General features: G+C 42.6%; 1 protein-coding gene across 4 annotated transcripts in view; it reads right to left on the minus strand.

The window, feature by feature from the left end:
• Window positions 1-479: 479 nt before the first annotated feature.
• The window catches only part of c2h9orf85 (chromosome 2 C9orf85 homolog), a 45,014-nt gene continuing 21,220 nt past the window's right edge, over window positions 480-24,273 (minus strand). The window contains exon 4 of one of the 4 annotated variants that reach the window (XM_072588151.1): window positions 480-1,445. In XM_072588151.1, the coding sequence (XP_072444252.1) occupies window positions 1,139-1,445 (307 nt within the window). In that variant the 3' untranslated portion in view covers window positions 480-1,138. Of the gene's footprint in view, window positions 1,446-21,537; window positions 22,311-24,273 lie in introns of those variants that run through there. The other 3 variants (XM_072588154.1, XM_072588152.1, XM_072588153.1) reach the window with 3 other exon arrangements.

Genomic DNA, 24,273 nt, shown 5'->3' on the forward strand with positions numbered 1-24,273 from the left:
GAATGAAAGGCTATCAGGCCACTTTCCTTTTCACAAATCTTCCATGACCTGATTAGATTAGATTTCCCACAGTGCGGATATAGGCCCTTCGGTCCAACAGGTCCACACCAACCCTCCGAAGAGCAACCCACCCAGACCCATTCCCCTACATTTCCTCCTCTAATACACCTATGGGCAATTTAGCGTGGCCAATTCACCTAACCTGCACATCTTTGGATTGTGGAAGGAAACAATGCACCCGGAGGAAACACACGCAGATACGGGGAGAATGTGCAAACACCACACAGAATTCAGTTCCCTCCCTGGAATTGAACCGGGTCCCTGACACTGTGAGGCAGCAGTCCTAACACTGAGCCACTGTGCCGCCCTGTTGAATGTTTCCAGCATTTCCTGTTTAGATACCATGGACCAACTAAAGCAGAAAAGGAAAACAAGGACAAAATACAGTGGGATTAAAAAAAGGAATGATAAGTAGAAAATTGGAATCCAATATTTCACTTTATTTGAAAGATTATCCAAATAAAACAATCATTGTTTGGTAGTACAGAATTGGAGTAGTTCAGAAATGTTCATCTTGCAGTCATCAGAAGAGATGCAACAATGGCAAATTTCAAAAGGGAGCAACAATTTAGACTGCATGAGCAAAGTGTGCGGATTGGTCAAGTTGCTGGCCTGTAGCTCCCTTTGAAATCTGACATTCTTGTATCTGCCCTGCTGAGTACAAAATAAAAGCTTTGCACGTGTTTAATTTTATCAGCAATATACAAACAATCTTACAGGGTAAAGAACAAATTAGATCACAATTACATGTATAATTATGTCATAATGTAGCCATTGAGAGGGTTAGCACCAACTGGCAACATTTCCTTGAACTGAAAACAAATTAAGATGACAATTATGTCAATATACATACCTTCAAAACTGCAACAGCATAACACATCAAACACAACTTACATCCATCTACAGTTTGCTTTTACAATCCCGATTTCCAGCACATTCGTTTAATATTTACCAGATTCACATGTCCTAGCACTTTGTAACAGCCTACGCAAACAAAAACTCGACAGGATTTACAAGTCATGCATAATTCCTGTAAGATTATTGTAATTTAAGATTATAATGTTATGATTGAGATCTATCATGCATCCAGAGTCAACATAGAAATATTGAGCATGCCAATTGCCTCAGTTCCTTTAGTCTTTGATGAGTTGTTTTTATGCAATGCTGCATCCATATGTGGAGTGGGCAGAGGAGTTAAAGAGGATTGAATGAAATTACCATCATCTTTCACATCATTACCCTTATCATGATCAAAATCAGAGTCAGCAATACTGTTGTCATCATCATCATCATCACCACCCACTTTCCCGCTGTTCAGTCTGCTTCTTGTTCTTAGATTAATTTCAACATTGCTGTCTTTTCGTTGGTTTTCCTCAGAAGCCAATCTGGAGATTGTGGAGAAAAAAAAAATTAGACCCATCTCCTCATCCAAAGCGTAAAAAGAAAATGAGGAAATTAAAGTGCTTTCATATCTTCAGTAGATTCACAAAGTGCTTCACTACCACCAAACTGTGGTCACTGCTGTAGGAAATATGGCAGCTAATTGCACATAGCAAGCTCCCATAAATAGCTACGTGATAACCACAAGGCCATTGGATGTTGGTCAGAGAATAAATATAAGCCAAAACAGCAGGGAGAACAGCCTTGATCTTCTTCAAAGTGGCGACCCTTTAAGTCTACCATTGTGATGGCAAGGCTTGAGTATACAGAACAGTACAGCACAGTACAGGCCCTTCAGCCTGTGATATTGTGCTAGCCTTTTACCCTACTCTAAGGTCAAACTAACCGACATACCCTTCATTTTACTATCATCCATGTGCCTATCCAAAACTCACTTAAATGTCCCTAATGTATCTGACTCTACGACCACCACTGGCAATGCATTCCACGCACCCACCACTCTCTGTGTAAAGTACCTACCTCTGACATCTCCTCCAAAGTTTCCTCCAATCACCTTAAAATCATGCCCCCTTGCGATAGTTATTTCTGACCTGGGAAAAAGTCTCTGACTATTCACTCTATCATCATCTTGTACACGTCTATCAAGTCACCTCTCATCCTTCTTCACTCCAATGAGAAAAGTTCAAGCTCCCTCAACCTTTCTTCATAAGACATGCCCTCCAGTCCAGGCAGCATCCTGGTAAATTCCTCTGTACCCTCTCTAAAGCTTCCACACCCTTCCTATAATGAGGTGACCAGAATTGAACACAATATTCTAACCAGGAGATTATAGAATTGCAGCATAATCTCACGACTCAATTTCCCTGCCAATGAAAGCCAACATACCATACACCATAACAACCCTATCAACTTGGGTAGCACCTTTGAGGATCTATGGACCCCCTGTTCCTCTACACTGCCAAACATCCTGCCTTTAACCCTGTAATCTGCATTCAAGTTTGATCTTCCAAAATGAATCACTTCACACTTTTCCAGATTGAACTCCATCTGCCACCTTATCAGTCCAGCTTTGCATCCTATCAGTATCCCATTGCAACCTGTAACAACCCTCCACACTATCCACAACTCCAATAACTTTCATGTCATCGGCAAGCTTACAAACCCACCCTTCCACTTCCTCATCCAAATCATTTATAAAAATCACAAAGAGCAGAGGTCCCTGCAGAACAATATTGGTCAGCAAGCTTCAGGCTGAATATTTTCCATCTACCACCACCCTCTGTCTTCTATGGGCCAGCTACTTCTGTATCCAGAGAGTCAGATGTCCCTGTATCCCATGCCTCCTTACTTTCTGAATGAGCTGACCATGGGGAACCTTATCAAACACCTTGCTAAAATCCATGTACACCACATCCATTGCTCTACTTTCATCGTTGTGTTTTGACACGTCCTCATAGAATTCAATAAAGTTTGTGAGTCATGACCTGCCCTCAAAATGCCATGCTATCTCGAATCAAACTATGGTTTTCCAAGTAATCATAAATGTTGTCTTTCAGAATCCTCTCCAATAATTTGCCTACCACAGACGTAAGACCGACTGGTCTGTAATTCCCAGGGTTATCCATATTCCCTTTCTTGAAAAAGGGAATAACATTTGCCATCCTCCAATCATCTGGCACTATTCCAGTGAACAATGAGCATGCAATGATAATCACCAAATGCACAGCAATCTCTTCCCTCACTTCCTGTAGGAACCCGGTATTTGCCATCTGGCCCAGCAGAGTTATCTATTCTTATGTTCTTCAAAATTTTCAGCACATACTCCTTCTTAACATCAACCTGTTCGAGCATATCAGCCTGTTTCATGCTGTCCTCCTATAAGGTCAAGGTCCCACTCCGTAGTGAATACTGAAACAAAGTATTAATTAAGAACTTCCCCAACCTCCTTAACTGCAGGCACAAGTTCCCTCCACTATCCCGGATCAGCCCTACCCTCACTCTGGCTACTCATTAATTCCTTACGTAAGTGTAGAATCCCTTCGGGTTTTCCTTAATCCTACCTGCTAAAGCTTGTTCATGTCCCCTTTTAGCTCTCCTAAGTCCATTCTTCAGTTTCTTCCGAGCTACCTTATAACCCTCTAGAGCCCTGTCTGATCCTTGCCTCCTCAACTTTAAATAAGCTTCCTTATTCCTCTTGATTAGATGTTCCACCTCCCTTGTCACCCAAGGTTCCTTCATCTTACCATCCCTTCCTTGCCTCAGTGGGATAAACCCATCCAACTCTATCAGCAAGTGCTCCCTAAACAACCTCTACATTTCTGTCATGCATTTCCCTGAGAACATCTGTACCCAACCTGGGTGCCCCATTTCCTGCCTAAGAACATTGTAACGCCCTCTCCCCCAATTAAATACTTTCCCATCCCATCTACTCCTATCCCTCTCCATGGCTATAGTAAAGGTCAGGAGGCTGTGATCACTATCACTGAAATACTCTCTCAACGAAAGATCTGACATTTGGCCGGGTTCATTGCCAAGCACCAGATCCAATATGGCCTCCCTTCTAGTCAGCTTATCTACATATTGAGTCAGGAATCCTTCCTGGATACACCTGACAAAATCTGCTCCATTCAAACTATTTGAACTAAGGAGGTTCCAATCAATATTAGGGAAGTTAAAGTCACTGACGATAACAACAACCCTGGTACTTCTGCACCTTTCCAAAATCTGTCTCCCAATCTGCTCCTCTGTCTTTCTGTTCCTATTGGGAGTTTATAGAAAACTCCCAATAAAGTGACTATTCCTTTCCTGTTTCTGACCTCCACTCAGAAGACAAATACTCCTCCACTACCTCCCCTTCTGCAGCTGTGATACTATCGCTGATCAGCAATGCCACTTCCCCCACCTCTTTTGTCTCCACCTCCTATTCCTATTGAACATCCAACAACTATTCCTGCACCTGTGATATCCAAGTCTCCACAATGGCCACAACATCATAGTTCCAAGTACTGATCCATGCTTAATGCCCCTTATTGCTGATACTTCTTGCGTTAAACACACTTCGATCCATCACACTGACTGCACCTTTGCCCTATCAACTGTCTATCTCTCCTCACTGACTCACTGCATACTGTATCTGGCTATTCACTAGCTACTCCACCCTCAGATCTGTAGCTCCGCTTCCCATGCCCCTGCCAATCCAGTTTCAACCCTCCCAAAGAGATCCTGAAAACGTCCTGCCTCCAGGCGTGCCTCCAGGTCAGGTGCAACCCGTCCTTCTGGCACAGGTCCCACTTTCCCGAGAAGGTATCCCAATAATCCACAAATCTGGAGCCTTCCTTCCTACACTAGCCCTGTAGCCACATGTTTTACAGCACTCACTCTCCGTTCCTAGCCTCAGTTGCCCGTGGTATCAGTCGCAATCCTGAGATTACTACTCTCCTCATCCTGCCTTTTAGAATCCAATTTAACTCCCAATATTGTCTTTTCAGGTCCTCATCCCTATTCCGAGCCACGTCATTGGTACTGATGAGTACCACGATTTCTGGCTGCTCTCTCCCCTTAGGAATCCTGTGGACTTCATCCGAGACATCCCTCACCCTGGCAACCGGGAGGCAACATACCATTCGGCAGTCTTGATCGTGACCACAGAATCTCCTGTCTGTTCCTCTCACCATTGAATTTCCTATCAGAATCGCTCACCTATTCTCCCCCCTTCCCTTTTGAACCACAGAGCCAGGGTCTGTGCCAGAGATCTGGCTGCTGAAGCTTTCCCCTGGTTGGTCATCCCCCTCAACAGTATCCAAAGCGGTATATTTATTATTGAGGGGAACGGCCACTGGGGGTCCCTGCACTGTGTGCTCAATCCCTTTCCCTCTCCTGATGGTCACCCAGCTCCATATGACTCTTCTCTATCACACCCTCAGCCTCCCGAATGATCCAATGTTCATCCAGCTTTAGCTCCCTAACACAGGTAAAGCAAGGTTAGCCACCAATGTGGTACTATGTTCCACTGAACAGGTCAGTTCCATCGAATGATATTGCACAGTTGCTAAGGATGCTTTATGTTCAGGTAAATAGACAATTAAGTTACAGAACATAATGTAGAATGTGGCTTCAGTACAAAGATTAGAGTCTGGAAATGGGAAAACAAAACATTCAGCACATTTTTTAAAAACCTGGGTGGTTAACAATGCCTGTAGGGGAATCCAAGATGGCGGCGACCCAGCAAGTCTGAGTCTATAGTGCTCCTCCCAAGACTTGGGCAAAGTAGGTCACCCGCCTCCACCACACTCACCAAATCATTTAAAATAGTTTTTACTTAATGTAATTAGTTGCACAGTACTGAATTTAAACAGTCTAGTCTCTTGTAAAAATAACTAAAGGGAAGGGAACCCGCAGTTCTCAGCAGGCAGGAACCCCTCCTCCACCCTCCCCAGCTGCAGCAGAGGGGTCCGCAGCCGTCCCAGGGGACTTACCTCATGGTGAGCCTCGTAGAAATAATCTCCAAACTTGACGCAAAGATCGACGCCTTTATTGAAGAGTCCCGGAGCAGATGGAATTCACTCTTGGCCGTGCTACAAAAGCACAACCGAGACATCGAGGAAATTGAGCGCCGAGTTGGAGGGGCGGAGCTAAAGGCCACGACCTCCAAGACTATAGCAGAATCAGCCGTGGATCAGGTCTGGACCTTAGAGAATCACACTGACGTTGAAAAAATATTCATTTGCTGGGCCTTCCCGAACGGGAAAAGGAAGGCCAGCTTACAGCATTCCTCGAGCAGTGGCTTCCACAGCTTTTAAATCTGGAGGCTGGATCAGGCCACCTGGTCCTGTTCCAGCTGCAGAGCTACAAAGTGCGGCAGATGTTCTTAGAAGCTTCCAGAAATCTTGAGAAAGATCCCCAAGCCATGAGTTATAAAGGATCCAAGATTATGTTGTTCCAGGACTTTTCCCCAGCTTTGGTCCAAAAGAGGAAGGCATTTGACGAAGCGAAGAAGCGTTTAAGGGACTTAAACATTCAGTACTCCTTGCGCTACCCAGCAACGCTATGCATTAGCCATGAATGGTCCATGTACAAATTCGGATCACCGGAGAAGGTCACGGAATTTTTGGACTCTCTTAGATAAATTGTAAGAGTTAATTGGTGTTGTTTTGACCTCCTTCCACCCTGGTTTACCCCCTTTTTTATCCCTTTCATTATCTTACTGTTTAATATTATCTCCGGGGGGTGGGGAGAAGGGTTTATTTATTTGTTCTTCACTTAGCGATTTTCTCCCCCCCATTTTTTAAAATATATATAGTCCGGGGGGTCTAGTTAATGTAGGTGGGGGAAGATGGTTACCTTATCCTATTTTATTTCTGTCTTTAGGAGTGGGATTGCTTTCCCCTGTTATTTTGTATTACTTTATTTAATTATTATTTGTTGAAACTGTAATTTTATAGTTATATATGTTCATACATGGTATTAACATTACCAAATATATCCAGGTGTTGGTGTGGGTGGGAAGGGGTAGGGTACTCACTGTTAACTCTAGCTGTGTAGTATATTTGAATTTACTTTATCCTATCGTGGGGTGCCTGGGTCAAGGGTGGGGCACTGGTTGGGAGAGGATATGATGGGCTTTTGGAAAGGAAGTGATACCCCCGGGAACAAGGGGGAAAATCTCCATTTAAATATTTTTTTGTTTAGAAATAGTTTTTTATTATATTGATGTGAGTGCATTAAAGAGCCTTTATTTTTGTGAATTTTATATGCTCTATGCTCGGGATGTTCTGGATGGGGTTTCTTCTCCCGAGGGGTCTCGGACTTGCCGGGATGATTATGATTGATCAGTCGGTTAAATGGTGCACCTGGAATGTCAAGGGGAATAATTCACCAATCAAAAGGAAGAAAATGTTATCAAACCTCAAGAAAGAAAGGGTTGATATTCCTCTTCTACAGGAGACACACTTGTTGGTAAAAGAACACTTGAAATTACGACAGAGTGGATTTGATCAGGCTTTCTTTTCTTCCTTCAATAGGGGAGTTGTTATCCTTATTCGGAAGAATCTCCCTTTCAAAATTCTAAATCAGATAAAAGACGAATCTGGACGATATATTCTGATTAAAGGCCTTTTAAATGGAGAGGAATATAGGATCTTAAGTCTGTACTGCCCCCTGGCACATCCTTTTAAATTTATAACGGAAGCCTTCTCAAAATTGACAGCTCTCAGTGCTCGTCATACAATTATAAGGGGGAGATTTTAATTGTATTATGGATCTGGAAATAGATAGGATTCCCAAGAGTACTGCAGGAGTATCCCCCAGATCCAGAGAATTGGTGGATTTGAACAAAGAATTAGGATTAGTAGATGTATGGAGATGCCTTCATCCACAGGGCAGAGATTTTTCTTTTTACTCCAATCCACATAAACGTCACACCAGAATTGATATGTTTTTTGCCCCCTCGATTTTTAAAAATTCCAAATCATCCTGTAAAATAGGTAGTATTACAATTTCTGATCACGCTGCTGTATATATGAAGATCAAGGCGAGGAACAATGAGACATCCCCCGGCATTGGCGTATAGATTCCTTCCTGGTGAAAGATAGTATATTTGTGAAGTACTTCTATCAAGAATTTAAAACTTTTTTAGAAATTAATTCAGGTACGGCTAGCAACCCATCAATGATGTGGGAAACCATCAAAGCTTACGTGCGAGGTTTGATCATTTCATACTCAGCGACCCAGAAAAAATTAAAGGGAGAACAACAACGTCTGCTTGAAGCTCGCTTAAAAGCAGTTGAAACAGCAAACGCTGACAGACCTTCTATTATCAAATTACAAAGGATCACAGTCCTTAGGACAGTTCTGAACACCATGCTTACCCAAACGGCTAAGAGGGATATATTATTTGCAAAACAAAGGTTATATGAATTTGGCGATAAAGCTGGTAGATACTTAGCATTTCTCGCAAAGAAAAAAAAGGCCCCTCAAACTATCACGTCTGTCAAGGAAAGTGCGGGTATTCTGACTCATGATCATAAAAGGATGAACACAATCTTTAGAAAATTTTATTCTGATTTATATAAATTGCAGGATTGCAAAGATAGAGCTAGGAGGATGCAGGCATTTTTAAAAAACCTGGCCTTTCCAGACCTAACTCCGGAACAGGTATCGGTTCTGAATGCTCCCTTAACAAGCCAAGAAATACTTGATGCAATCAGGCAACTTCAGAGCGGTAAGACACCGGGCCCAGATGGCTTTCCAGCTGAATTCTATAAAGAATTTCCAGGAATACTGGCTGGCCCACTTATGGACATTGTATAACTACTCATACAGTCTGGGCTGTCTCCCGCCTTCGCTGAAAGAGGCGAATATCTCTCTTAGTCTCAAAAAAAGGAAAGGACCCAGATGATTGCGCATCATACATACCAACATCCTTGCTAAATGTAGATTTTAAAATCCTTTTTAAACGTTAGCATTGAGGCTAGAAAGGGTATTGCCACACATCATAAAGATACCAGGAGTAGTAGTTTCATTAGACGTGAGAAAGGCATTCGACAAGGTTGAATAGTCATATCTGTTTTACACATTGGAAAGGTTTGACGTTGGACAGGTGTTTACCAAATGGGTCTCAACATTGTATAGTGATCCCAAAGCAGTTGTGATTACCAATGGATTAGGCTCGGATAGCTTCAGTGTGGATAGGGGCTGCTGTCAGGGATGTCCTCTCTCGCCATTGCTATTTACGCTACTAATTGAGCCACTAGCAGAAGCTATACGGGCTGACCCTAATATAATGGCCCCGAGGATTGGTATAGGTAAACATAAAATTACCCTTTATGCAGATGATGTTCTCCTATTTCTCAGTAATCCCCTGATGTCAGTGCCTCGCTTAATCCAAGTTATTAATACATTTTTAGTGCATTTTCAGGCTACAAAATTAATTTTTCAAAATCGGAGGCTATGCCAATGGGCAGCCTTGCTAGTATATCCCACCAATTGGACGGATCTCACTTTCCCTTTTGGTGGTCCCTGGAGGGTTTCTTATATTTAGGCATTTTTAATACCCCAGTATTTGGCCAGTTATACAAGGCTAACTTTGTGTATTTACTGGAAAGGATAAGGCAGGACCTCCAGCAATGGGGAGACCTTCCAATTTCCTGGCTGGGTAGAATAGCACTAATTAAAATGAATGTCCTGCCCCGTCTCCTATACCCTATGAGAATGCTTCCGGTGATGCTGCTGAGGTTGGCTCTACGCAAATTGTATGGCTGGTTGGGTTCCTTCATCTGGAATCATAGACGGCCCCTCATTAAGCTGAAGAAGCTACAGCTTCCACAGGCAAGGGAGGACTGGATTTTCCAGATTTTAGGAAATATCAGTTAAGTTCCCTATTAAGTTACATAGCCGATTGGGTCTTGCCTGACCCGCAATCAATCTGACTGGACGTCGAGGCTTCTCAAGTAAAATGCCCACTTATTAACCTCTTATTTTCAGACAAGAGGAAAATCATCACGGCTCATTGTAAAAACCCTATAATACTAAACACAATTAAAGCTTGGAATATAATGTGGCAAAATGAGGGCAATTCACATTAAACATCTCCTTATACTCCGATAGTGGGAGCTTGGGGGTTTCAACCGCGGCTTACAGACGCCACTATCAAACTCTGGAGATCCAGGGGTATCTCCTGTTTAGGGGATCTGTTTAAAGAAGGGGTCCTGATGTCTTTTGAACAGCTGCATCAGAAATTTGGATTACCTAATGGTGATCTCTTTCGATACTTCCAAATTCGAGATTACATACAGAAGAAGACTACGCTATTAGATAGCCTTTATAAATCAGACAGAGAACATAGTGTGTTATGGCCAATGGGAGAATCTTCAGTCAGCACTGTTTATCATTTATTACATGATGAAGTATCGGAAGATATGGACAATCTGCTTAAAACATGGGATCAGGAATTGGGGCTGGAAATCTCTATAGAAATGTGGAATGACATTTGGGAAAATGCCAGAAAAATCTCCATCTGCAACAGAACTCAGGCTATTCAGTTGAAGATACTTCATAGGGCCCATATAGCACCGGACTGATTGGCAAAATTTAAGGCAGGAGCATCTCCAATGTGTCCTAGATGTAAATTAGAGGTGGGCACTCTTGTACATTGCTGATGGACCTGTCATAAGATCCGTAGATATTGGACTAAAGTAGCAAGTGCTGACAGAAATATTAGGAATGGAAATTAGAGTGGATCCAGTATCTCTCCTTTTGGGCTTTTTAAACTTACCTTCCCTGGATATGCACTGGAAGAGATTATTTTCCATTCTCTCTTTCTGTGCAAGGAAAAATATTTTGGTAAACTGGGTGGCTGAGGGCCCCCCCTGGACTTTCGAATTGGCACAGAATCATCATGGAATGCATTCCCCTTGACTTCCTTACAAATATGGTGCACCAAAAAACTGAATTATTCCATAAAATATGGCACCCCTTCTTGAATTACACAAATACAGATATTTAGGCCGTCCTAACAAGGGCTTTTACTTAATTGAGACAACGACCCTGGCTGGTCCGGGGCCCCTTGGGAGAGGATCCCGCATGAAAACGGGTTTTGTTATGATCTGATTTTAACACATTCCGAGCATATATTTCACTTCTCAATTTCTGTGTTATCCATCGTTTTCTTTTCCTGAATAATGTAAGAGATTTAATTATACACTCTGGTTAGTTGTAGGTTAGATTAGTAGTTAGTTGAGTTTTGGTTTTTTTTCTCTCAATATCTCTTTTTTCTGTTTGATAGATTTTGGTTATTATTTATCTAAGATTTAATTGTATATCAATGTTTATACTTGGGTTTTTTTATTTGTAAACTTGTAGACATATGTTTAATTTTCAATAAAAATATCTATTAAAAAAAATGTCTGTAGCCTACAGTTGAAATAGTCCTTATTGGTGGAATCTGCATAATGTGGTCAGGAACTTTCCCTGATAAAACCCAAGCAAATTAACTTACCCACAAAAAACTTAAAGCTGGGGGATTGTAAAGTCGTTAAATAAAACTTATTGACACCTAATTGACTTGAAATGGTTAACTCACTCAAAACCCATTCATTTAATAAAAAGTTAAAATCAGTCTCATTAAATCTGTTTCTCTCTCCAGTGATGTTGCCAGACTTGGGAAGCATTCCAAGCATTTCCTGTTTTTATTACAGATGATAATTATTTTAAAGCAAATGACCAGCTTTTATTTGAGAGAATTGTCATAGAGAGTCATAGAGATCTACCAAATGGAAACAGACCCTTTGGTCCAACTCGTCCATGCCGACCAAATAACCCAAATCATTCTGGACCCACCTGCCAGCACCCAGCCCTTATCCCTCCAAATCCTTCTTATTCATATACCCATCCAGATGCCTTTTAAATGTTACAATTGTTCCAGCCTCCACCACTTCCGCTGGCAGTTCATTGCATACATGCATCACACTGAGTGAAAAAGTTGCCCCTTCAATCTCTTTTATATCTTTCCCCCCTCACCCTAAACCTATGCCCTCTAGTTCTGGACTCCCCCACCCCAGGGAAAAGACTTGGTCTATTTATCCTATCATGCCCCTCCTGATTTTGTAAACCTCTATAAGGTCACCCCTCAGCTTCTGACGCTCCAGGGAAAACAGCCCCAGCCTGTTCAGCCTCTCCCTATAGCTCAAATCCTCCAGCCCTGGCAACACCCTTGTAAATCTTTTCTGAACCCTTTCAAATTTCACAACATATTTGCGATAGGAAGGAGACAAAAATTGCATACAATATACCAAAAGTGGCCTAACCAGTGTCCTGTCAAGCCACAATGTGACCTCCCAACTCCTGTACTCAATGCTCTGTACCCAATAAAGGAGAGCATACCAAAAATCTTCTTCACTATCCTATCTACCTGCGAATCCACTTTCAAGGAACAATGAACCTGCACTCCAAGGTCTCTTTGTTCAGCAACACTCCCAAGGACATTACCATTCAGTGTATAAGACCTGCTAAGATTTGCTTTCCCAAAATGCAGCACCTCACATTTATCTAAATTAAACTCCATCTGCCACTTCTCAGCCCATTGGCCCATCTAATGGAGGTTCCATTGTAATCTGAGGTAACCTTCTTTGCTGTCCACTACACCTCCAATTTTGGTGTTATCAGCAAACTTACTAACTATACCTCTTATGCTCACATCCAAATCATTTATATAAATGATGAAAAGTAGTGGACCAGCACCGATCCTTGTGGCACTCAACAGGTCACAGGTCTCCAGTCTGAAAAACAACCCTCCATCGCCACGTTATTTTGCAGCATGTGCTTGTTCCTCTTTGAATGAACAGAAACATTTAATACAAGATCTTCATTGATGGGATGTGCTTCTGGACAATAGTATTTGCTAGTTAGTCTGTTAACCGATAGGTTAGTGATATTCGATCAGCAATGAGCAGGATGTGCATCCTCAGTAGCAGCTGCCTTTGCCAACATTAAGCTGACTCGCATATGCATGGTGGTTTACAACGGAACAATATTCCAGAAAATCTTGATGCATTGCGGCGTTGGAAGCAACAAACAATTTTATTTAAAAAAATAATCCTCAGAAGAGTATAAAGGCAGCAGAGTATACTTAAGAGAGAAATCAGGAGAGCAAAAAGGGGACATGAGATAGCTTTGGCAAATATAGTTAAGGAGAATCCAAAGGATTTTTCCAAATACATTAAGGGCAAAAGGGTAACTAGGGAGATCAGCAAGGTGGCCTTCGTGTGGAGCCGCAGGAGATGGGGCAGATACTAAAAGAGTATTTTGCATCAGTATTTACTGTGGAAGAGGACATGGAAGATATAGAATGTATGCAAATAGATGGTGACATCTTGAAAAATGCCCATATTACAGAGCAGGAAGAGCTGGACATCTTGAAATGCATAAAGGTGGATAAATCCCCAGGATCTGATCAGGTGTACCTTAGAACTTAATGGGAAGCTAGAAAAGTGATTGCTGGGCTCCTTGTTGAGATATTTGTATCATCAAAGTCACAGGTGAGGTGCTGGAAGACTGGAGGTTGGCTAACGTGGTGCCATTGTTTAAGAAAGGTGGTAAGGACAAGCCAGGGAACTATAGACCAGTGAAATTGACATCGGTGGAGGGCAAGTTATTGGAAGGAATCCTGAGGGACAGGATTTACAGAATAGTCAACATGGCTTTGTGTGTGGGAAATCATGTCTCACTAACTTGATTGAGTGTTTTGAAGAAGTAACAAAGAAGATTGACGAGGACAGATTGGTGGACGTGAACTATATGGATTTCAGTAAGGTGTTCGACAAGGTTCGTCATGGTAGATTGGTTAGCAAGGTTGGATCACATGGAATATAGGGAGAACTAACCATTTGGATAGAGAACAGGTTCAAAGGTAGAAGACAGAGGGTGGATGGTGGACAGTTACTTTTCAGACTGGAGGCCTGTGAACAGTAGCGTGCTACAAGGATCAGTGCTGGTCCATTGCGTTTATTCATCTATATAAATGACTTGGATGTGAACATAGGTGGTATAGTTAGCAAGTTTGCAAATGGAATCAAAATTGGAGGTGAAGTGGACAGCAAAGAAGGTTACCTCAGATTATAATGGGACCTTGATCTGATGCATTTGGATGGGTATATGAATAGGAAGGGTTTGGAGGGATATGGGCCGGATGCTGGCAGGTGGGACTAGATTGGGGTTGGGATATCTGGTCGGCGTGGATGGGTTGGAACGAAGGGTCTGTTTCCATGCTGTACATATCTATGACTATAATTCATCAATCGCGAATTCACGTTAACGAAATGCATGTTATAGCAGAACAACCTGCTTTGCTGATGTCTCTAGTTGGAGCAACAGAGTGACATAGGAACAAAGCCCAAGGCAGCTTTGTAGTTTTGCTATATTTTTAATTCTCCAGTTGTGATACATTGAAGCAGTTTATGGTGACTCTAAGCCGGTCTGAGCAGCACAGCACAAAGCTCTGACAGATGGTTTTAAAAAGAAAACACAAACCCATTCAGTCTGCAGTGAGGTCACCTCTGTCACCAGCACTACTCCGTGATTATAGAACACTTTGATGAGGATGGCTACATGTGTAGGAAAGGTTCAGAGAGATATGGGCCAAATGTTTGTTTCCATGCTGTACGTCTCTATGAGTCTATGAGATGGGCCAATGGGTTGAGGAGTTTAATTTAGATAAATGTGAGGTGCTGCATTTTGGAAAGGCAATCAAAATTGGAGGTGAAGTGGACAGCAAAGAAGGTTACCTCAGATTACAATGGGACCTTGATCTGATGCATTTGGATGGGTATATGAAAATCAGGGCAGGACCTGTACACTTAATGGCAAGGTCATGGGGAGTGTTGCTGAACAAAGAGACCTTGGAGTGCAGGTTTATAGTTCCTTGAACGTAGAGTCTCACGTAGATAGGATAGTGAAGGCGATGTTTGGTATGCTTTTTTTTATTGGTTAGAACATCGAGTGTACAAGTTGGGAGGCCATATTGCAGCTGTACAGGACTCTGGTTAGGCCACTTTTGGAATATTGTGTGCTATTCTCTTCTCTTCTGAAACTTGCAAGGGTTCAGAAAAGATTTAGAAGGATATTGCCAGGGTTGGAGAGTTTGAGCTACAGGGAGAGGTTGAACACGCTGAGGCTGTTCTCCCTGGAGCGTTGGAGCTGAGGGGTGACCTTATAGAGGTTTATAAAATCATGAAGGGCATGGATAGGGTAGATAGACAAGGTATTTTCCCTGTACTGGAGAATCCAAAACTAGAAGGCATAGGTTTCAGATGAGCGGGGAAAGATTTAAAAAGGGATCTAAGAGGCAATCTTTTCATGCGGAAAGTGATGCATGTACGGGATGAGCTGCCAGAGGAAATAGAGGAGGCAGCTACAACATTTAAAAGGCTTCTGGATGGGTTTTTGAATAGCAAGAGTTTAGATGGATACGGGCCATGTGCAAGCAAGTGGTACCAGATTAATTTAGGATATCTGGTCGGCATGGACGAGTTGGACTGAAGTGCCTGTTTCCATGCTGTACATCTCTATGACTCTAAACTTATTCAGTATTGGGGTTTGTAACAATTATGCTCAAATAATAAGGCAAGCTGTAAAGAAAAATGAAATGAAGCATTTCCAGAGATGGGCTGCATTTTCTTCCTTGATGGACTTAGTTCAGTGAGTATTCCTCAGCTCCCACTAAAACCACTTCCCTCAGGTACTGAAAGCTTTAGAATATGAAGCAACAGGGAGATTCACTATCCCTCTAAAAATGAGCCAGCTGATGATGATGAACAGTGAATATGTATTATCAAATGGGAAAACATGTTTACAATGAAGTTTCATTCATGCCATCATGTGTCCAGAGATGGTTTGCTTCTTTCCTTCTCTCCCAGTATATCTCAGTCCTGGGTTCTGTAGTAGGGGTAGGAAGTCTGACCTACAGTGCAGTCTGTTGGTCTTGGAGTTTAGCTTGGGTGACCCATGGAACATGAGTGTCTCAAGGTCCAGATGTGCTGAGAGTGTCCTGGCCAGAGAGCAGTTCACCCTAATCAACTTAAACTCCTCCATGCAATTGGAGGGGGCGAGGAATATGGCAGACATCGTGGAAGTGTAAGGTTTGGCCACCTCTCGGTAGTGTCCTGAGAGGAGACCTCTAGAGGGCCTTAAAGTGGTTCTTTCTCCGTTCGCCGGCTGACTACGAAAGGGAATCTGAGTGAGGCCAAGGCCCCCTGTCACCTAACAACAATGGCTGGAACGATGGAGTGAAGACCTGTGTGAGTGTCCATCAAACTCTGAGACTGCTGGACTTGGCAGCTATCAATCTGTTCATGGAGGCAGCCAGACACTCATATGCCAGATGTTGCAGGATCCCAACAGCTTTGGTGCAGTCATGCAACCTTTGTGTCAGTCTCTCCAGTATCTCCATGAGGTCCTCTCCTGCTTGGGACTGCACAAATACCTGTTCTCCAGCAGCCCTCCAACTGCCAGCAACTTCAGATGCCGTTTCTCTCAACCAGCTGTTGCGATATGGCAGTGATATACTCAAGTAGATGTTCCCAACTCTAGCTAAAATACTCACCAAGGTGTCAGTATCTGAGCTGGTGGAGGATATAGATGGCAGCCTTGATGGTTCATCCTCTGAACCACCCATTTGTTCTTTCGCATAGGTGAGGAAGGGATGTCTTGCAGGACTACGGTCTTGAGCACTGAGACAGCGGTGATACCACGAATACCAGCAGGACTCAAAAGTGAGACTGTATCGTGAGCAAGTTTGGGTATGTTCAGAACACATTCATCATGGTGTTAATGGGACAGTAGGGCAGCAATGCAAACTCCAGGATATGGGGTTTTCAGCGTCTCCACAGGAATGATTCCAGTCCTCACTAGTAAGCGCTAGCATCCTCTCTTTCTAGGGTTATGGAGGCAAATGTTGGGCACCCCACCACCGTCTTAGCTCTGTAGGCCCTATCATGAGTCATATTCTCCTGGAATGAAACAAAAGTAGAAATCGAGTGAGGTGAAATTGTGTTGCACAGCTATTGCTGCTAGAAAGATGGTGGGCATCCCAAGTGAATGAGGAGGCAGCACAAGGCTGTGCACTGTTCGTTGTTTGGGTGCTTACTGTTGGTGGTGGGGGTGGAGTGATGGTTGTGCATTGACTGAGGGAAAATATTTTATGCAAGACTGAGAGTGGTAGACCATGAGGTTGGTGAAGATATGTGCCGTAGCAGAGATGGATTGAGTGCGATGTATCAGAGAGTGTGGCACTTACCATGGCAGAGCAGATATGGTAATTAATCTTCTTGTTAGACTGCTGGGCATTTCTCCGACCATGGGTGGTAACCTTCGAGCAGACATGGTCTGGTGTTGTGGCCTTCTAGACTGATCCTGGAGGAAGAGGATGGCATTTCTCTGCAGCTTCCTATTCACCAGATCCTCCGGGTCGCTATTTGTAAAGCACAGGACCAATTTCCTCTTATTTTCCATATTCAGAGCAAATAAATTGAGCCTTGCAGAAAAGCTGTAGATGCCGCATGTAAAATGACCTTTCAAATATGACACTGATGCCAGGAATCCTTAGATGTCCTGGGAGTGGAAAGTACTTCTATCCATGGTGAGTTCCAGATAATAACCAGCTGAGTGCCATGGCGTGTGTGTTGTATCATTTGGGATGATATTGCAAAACAAAAACTGCTTGGCATTGTGGAGAGAAACCCTCAGCGAAACTCACCAAAAATGACAACAGCTTTCTGATAAAGGTCAGCCTTACGTTTCTATTCATCACTTTAAACATTCATTCTCTCGACCACAATGGCAGTGGTATGTACTATCCATAAGACATTCTGCAACCACTTGGCCCATGACAGCATCTTTCAAACCTGCATACTTTCCCACCTCAGACAAGGCCGACGGATCTTCAGAAATACCACCCAAGTCATAAACCAACTTTACGTGTAATTATATCTTTGTTCCTCCACTGCTACTCTGTCAAAACCTTGTATCTCCCATCATAACAACACCGTGGGTCTATCTAAGGCAGCAGTTCAAGTAGATGGCTCATTAACACTTGCTCACAATCTCCTGGGATAGACAGTAATGTTCACAGCTCAAGAAAGATGTTTGAATCTCATTCCTTCATAATTAACTTCTTAATCAATATATAAATTTAATATTTTTCTTACATATATATCTTCCTATCATTATTATAAAACTTATAATGTCATGATTGCTATTGACCAGATGCTCCCCATATGCTTACTTTTGTTATCTATTTAACTTTCCATGACTAGGTCCACTAGTGAAACCTCTAACGCTGGACATCTTACAATACTAAGCAAGCAGTGAATCCTGTACACATGATAATAAGGAGAAAGTGAGGACTGCAGATGCTGGAGATCAGAGCTGAAAAATGTGTTGCTGGAAAAGCGCAGCAGGTCAGGCAGCATCCAAGGAGCAGGAGAATCGACGTTTCGGGCATAAGCCCTTCTTCAGGAATGAGGAAGGTGTGCCAAGCAGGCTAAGATAAAGGATAGGAAGGAGGGACTTGGGGGAGGGGCGTTGGGAATGCGATAGGTGGAAGGAGGTTACTCCTCACCTCCTCACCTATCGCATTCCCAACGCCCCTCCCCCAAGTCCCTCCTTCCTATCTTTTATCTTAGCCTGCTTGGCACACCTTCCTCATTCCTGAAGAAGGGCTTATGCCCGAAACCTCGATTCTCCTGCTCCTTGGATGCTGCCTGACCTGCTGCGCTTTTCCAGCAACACATTTTTCAGCACGTGATAATAAGTCCACTTTCCTTTTTCCTCCTTGCAATTTTCCTTGGGAATAATTGAAATGTCCCATCATTTTTAATTGATATATTTTACACATTTTCCTCTTTTCTTCCACTTCCAAAGGGTGGCCTATGGTGTAAATCAATTAGGATTAGAGAGAAATACAGTCATATAGCACAGAAACATGCCCTTTAGCCCACCATGGCTGTGCCTCCCAATGAAACACCAAGCTACACTCATGCCATTTACCTTCACTTGATTCATCGCCTTCTATGCCCCAGCATTTTATATACTCATCCAGACACTTCTTAAATGTTGCAAGAGTACTTGCCTCTACCATCCTCTCAGGCAGCACATTCCAATATATGTATCACCCACTGGGTGAAAAAGGTTTTCTTAGAAATCCTCTGAACTCCTTGCTGCTCACCTTAAATTTATACTCTCTGGTCTTATAGACAGGTGTACCATGGGGAAGAGATTCTCACAATTTCCTCTGTCTGTGCTTCTCATAATTTTGTACACATCAGACTCCCCCCCCACCTCCTCTACTTTATGGAAAACAAACCCACCTTATTACTAAGACTTTCCATCCCAGGCAATGTCCTAGCGAATCTCCTCTGCACACACTCCAATACAATCATGTCCTGATTGATGCCATTTATCCTTTAGCTAGAACTATAGAAGAGTCAGTTACAACATTAGTGTTAAATATGTTCACTACTGTCATATATGTTATTTCTAATCATTCTACCTGCCCCACCCCTGTTAAATGCTGTACTCACTAATTTTTTGTTTAGAATCCCTCCAGTGTTGGGCCATTTGGCCCAACAAGCACACGCCAATGCTCCAAAGAATACCCCACTTAGGCTCAACCCCCTTCCCAATCCCTGCTAATCCACATAACCTACACATCCCTGGACACTATGGGCAATTTAGCATGGCCAATCCACCTCACCTGCACATCTTTGGACTGAGGTAGGAAACCAGAGCATCCAGACGAAACCCATGCAAACACGGAGAGAACACACAAACTCCATATTGACATACATATTGGAATCGAACCTGGGTCTCTGACACTGTGAGGCAGCAGCACTAACCACTGTGCCATCCAGCGTGCCTTCAGGGATAGAGTCACAGAGATGTACAGTGGGCTGATATCGCCATGTAGAACCTGGCAACATAAAATCTTGAACCTGCTCAGTCAGTTAAAACAATCATGGCTAATCCTCAACATTAACTCCACTTTCATCCTGATCCCCACCTCTTGGCTCCCTCAGTCTCCAACAAAATGGGAAAGTCTGTCGTAAGGAAGGCATACAGTCTGAGATTTTCCCAACAACTTTGACTGGTGTTTGCAGGTGCCAGGGAGGGACTTGGGGAAAGAAAAGGTCAGGCTGGCTCGCTAGCTTGATGCCAAATCAACACACGCTTTGATCGGGGCAGGGGCGGGGACGTTTACTGTTGCAGTGCTGACGACCTACCAAGAGGGATGTGATGAGATTAGGAGGTAGCGTATCCATGCTGAATGGCCAATCAGCTCACAGGAGGAGAATACACAGCAGGAGGACTCAGCATGTATTTGGTGGGACAGGTATAGGGCTAGAACTATCATTGTAACAGTCACTTTTCGAACTGCCTCTCACAATACTTATGAAACCCATTAGTCTGGTCCTCATCCCCTCTCTTACTTAGAAATTTGATGAAATGTCAATTTAAAAATGAAGAGGCAAAATCAACACCAACTTGTGATTACCAGTTCCTTAACAACAGATACCAGCACCTTCTCAATAATTTACATCACGTCTTTGTTTTATCTCTCCCTCCTTTATCGAATTTGCTCAATTCTGATCAGCTGTGACTGTTCTAGAATCTAGGGAAGTTTTATGAAAAAAATCATAAAAATGTATCCACCATCTCTGCCATTAATACCTTTAGAACTCCCCAGGGTGACTCTGTTTCTCTTTGGGTACTGGGTGACTATGAGTGGAGTGATTGCGAGTGTGAAATAGGCGAGTGTACATTTCACGGGTGACTGTGTACACATGAATCAGGTGATAGAGGGAGAGCTAGGCAACTGAAATGGGAGACTGGATGACTGTCATATTGCCCAAGCTAAACCAATCTATATTTCACAAAGGAAATTATTTTTGATCTTCTGAGAAAAAAAATCTAAATAGACTGCCAATTCTCCACAAAGAAATTCCATAAGCATCTGTTGATGATTTCACTGAACTTTTGTGGGAAGCCACAAACCAACATTAATATGAAGACAGCTAATTTAATTTGGAAAATTCAGCTGCCACATTTTCAAAAAGTCTGATTCCAAACAGGGCTTTAAGTACAAAGCTGAGGCTTGATTTCAATTCAACGTTTAGCTGTAATGAATAATCATCAATCTGAAACATTATTGTGTTTTTCTCCTTCTTGACAAACATGAGCTACCCCTGAGTATTTCTTGTTTTTAGTCAGATTTCTAGCAGGTGCTGAACTTCACAACATCTTCAGAGCTTTAATTCACCATTTCTTTTTGACAAGGGAGGCCTGGCTTTGAATTTCTCTCTCTCCCAACAGGATTTCTGCTCATCTCTCTAGTTCGAATGAAAGGCTATCAGGCCATTTCCCTTTTCCCAAATCTTCCCTGACCTGTTGAGTGTTTCCAGCATTTCCTGTTTAGATACCCTGGACCAACTAAAGTAGAAGAAGAAAACAAAGACAAAATACAGTGGGGTTAAAAAAAGGAAAGATAACAGTATGATCTATTATAGTTTAATTCACTCAAGTAGAAAGTTGGAATCCAATATTTCACTTTATTTGAAAGATGATCCAAATAAAACAATCATTGTTTGGTAGTACAGAATTGGAGTAGTTCAGAAATGTTCATCTTGCAGTCATCAGAAGAGATGCAACAATGGCAAATTTCAAAAGGGAGCAACATTTATACTGCATGAGCAAAGTGTGTGGATTGGTCAAGTTGCTGGCAACATTGCCATAAACTGAAAACTAAGTAAGGTGCCAATGAATTCAATGTACGTTCCTTCAAAACTGCAACAGCATAACACATCAAACACAACGTACATCCATCTACAGTTTTCCCTTATGATCCCAATCTCCAGCATATTAGTTTAATATTTACCAGATTCACATGCCCGAGCACTTGGTTTCATGCTACACAAAAAAAAAACACAACAGGATGCATAAGTCATGTATATTCCTGGAAGATTGTAATTTAAGATTATAATGTTATGATCGAGATCTATCATGCATCCAGAGTCAACATAGAAATATTGAGCATGCCAATTGCCTCAGTTCCTTTAGTCTTTGATGAGTTGTTTTCATGCAATGCTGCATCCATATGTGGAGTGGGCAGAGGAGTTAAAGAGGATTGAATGAAATTACTGTCGTCTTTTACATCATTACCCGCATCACTATCAAAATCAGAGTCAGCAATACTGTCATCATCATCATCATCACCACCCACTTTCCCGCTGTTTAGTCTGCTTCTTGTTCTTAGATTAATTTCAACGTTGCTGTCTTTTCGTTGGTTTTCCTCAGAAGCCAATCTGGAGATTTTGGAGAAAAAAAATTAGACCCACCTCCTCATCCAAAGCGTAAAAAGAAAATGAAGAAATTACATCTACACAGTGCTTTCATATCTTCAGTAGGTTCACAAAGTGCTTCATTACCAACAAACTGTGGTCACTGCTGTAGGAAAACTGGCAGCTAACTGCACAAAGCAAGCTCCCATAAATAGGTACGTGATAATCACAAAGTCATTGGATGTTGGTCAGAGAATAAATATAAGCCAAAACAGCAGGGAGAACAGCCTTGATCTTCTTCAAAGTGGCGACCATTTAAGTCTACTGCTGCGATGGGTGTGGCAAGGCTTGTGTATACAGAACAGTACAGGCCCTTCGGCCCGTGATATTGTGCCAACCTTTTATCCTACTCTAAGGTCAAACTAACCGACATACCCGTCATTTTACTATCATCCATGCACCTATCCAAAACCCGCTTATATGTCCCTAATGTATCTGACTCTACTACCACCGCTGGCAGTGATTTCCAGACACCCACCACACTCTGTGTAAAGAACATACCTCTGACAGCCCCCCCAAACTAACCTCCAATTACCTTAAAATCATGCCCCCTTGTGATAGCCATTTCTGCCCTGGGAAAAAGTCTCTGACTATTCACTCTATCTGCCTCTGTCATCATCCTGTACACGTCTATCAAGTCACCTCTCATGCTTCTTCGCTCCAATGAGAAAAGCTTGAGCTCCCTCACCCTTTCTTCATAAAACATGCCCTCCAATCCAGGCAGCATCCTGATAAATCTCCTCTGTACCCTCTCAAAGCTTCCACACCCTTCCTATAATGAGGTGACTAGAACTGAACACAATATTCCAATCAAGGCTTTAGAGAATTGCAGCATAACTCACGGCTCTTAAACTCAATCGCACTGCTAATGAAAGCCAACACACCATACACCTAAACAACCCTATCAACTTGGGTGGCACCTTTGAGGGATCTATGGATGTGGACCCCAAGATCGCCCTGTTCCTCCACACTGCCACAAATCCTGCCTTTAACCCTGTAATCTGCATTCAAGTTTAATCTTCCAGAATGAATCACTTCACACCTTTCCGGATTGAACTCCACCTGCCACTTATCAGCCCATCTCTGCATCCTGTCAATGTCCCATTGCAACCTACAACAACCCTCCACACTATCCACAACTCCACCAACCTTCATGTAATCGGCAAACTTACTAACCAATCCTTCCATTCCCGCATCCATGTCATTTATAAATATCACAAAGAGCAGAGGACCCAGAACTGATCCCTGTGGAACACCACTGGTTAGCGAGTTCCAGGCTGAATACTTTCCATCTATTACCATCATTTGTCTTCTATGGGTCAGCCAATTCTGTATCCAGACAGCCAAACTTCCCTGCATCCCATGCCTCCTTAATTTCTGAATGTGCCGATCATGAGGAACCTTATCAAAAGCCTTTCAAAACTCTGTGCACACCAAATCCCTTGCTCTATCTTCATCAATATGCTTTGTCACGTCCTCAAAGAATTCAATAAGGTTTGTGATGCATGACTTGCCATCAAAAAGCCATGCTTTCTATAATTAAACTATGGTTTTCCAAGTAATCATAAATGCTGTCTCTCAGAATCCTCTCCAATAATTTGCCTACCACAGACGCAAGACTGACTGGTCTGTAATTCCCAGGGTTATCCCTATACCCTTTCTTGAAAAAGGGAATAACATTTGCCATCCTCCAATCATCTGGCACTACTCCAGTAGACAGTGAGGATGCAAAGAACATTGCCAAACACACAGCAATCTCTTCCCTCACTTCCTGTAGTAACCTTTGGCATATACCCTCTGCCCAGGGGACTTATATTTTTCAAAATTTTCAGCACATCCTCCTTTTTAACATCAACCTGTTTGAGCATATTAGTCTGTTTCACGATGTCCTATAAAGGTTAATGTCCCTCTCACTAGTGAATACTGA

The sequence above is a fragment of the Chiloscyllium punctatum genome, chromosome 2 (assembly GCF_047496795.1).
Source record: "Chiloscyllium punctatum isolate Juve2018m chromosome 2, sChiPun1.3, whole genome shotgun sequence".
Lineage (NCBI taxonomy): Eukaryota > Metazoa > Chordata > Chondrichthyes > Orectolobiformes > Hemiscylliidae > Chiloscyllium > Chiloscyllium punctatum.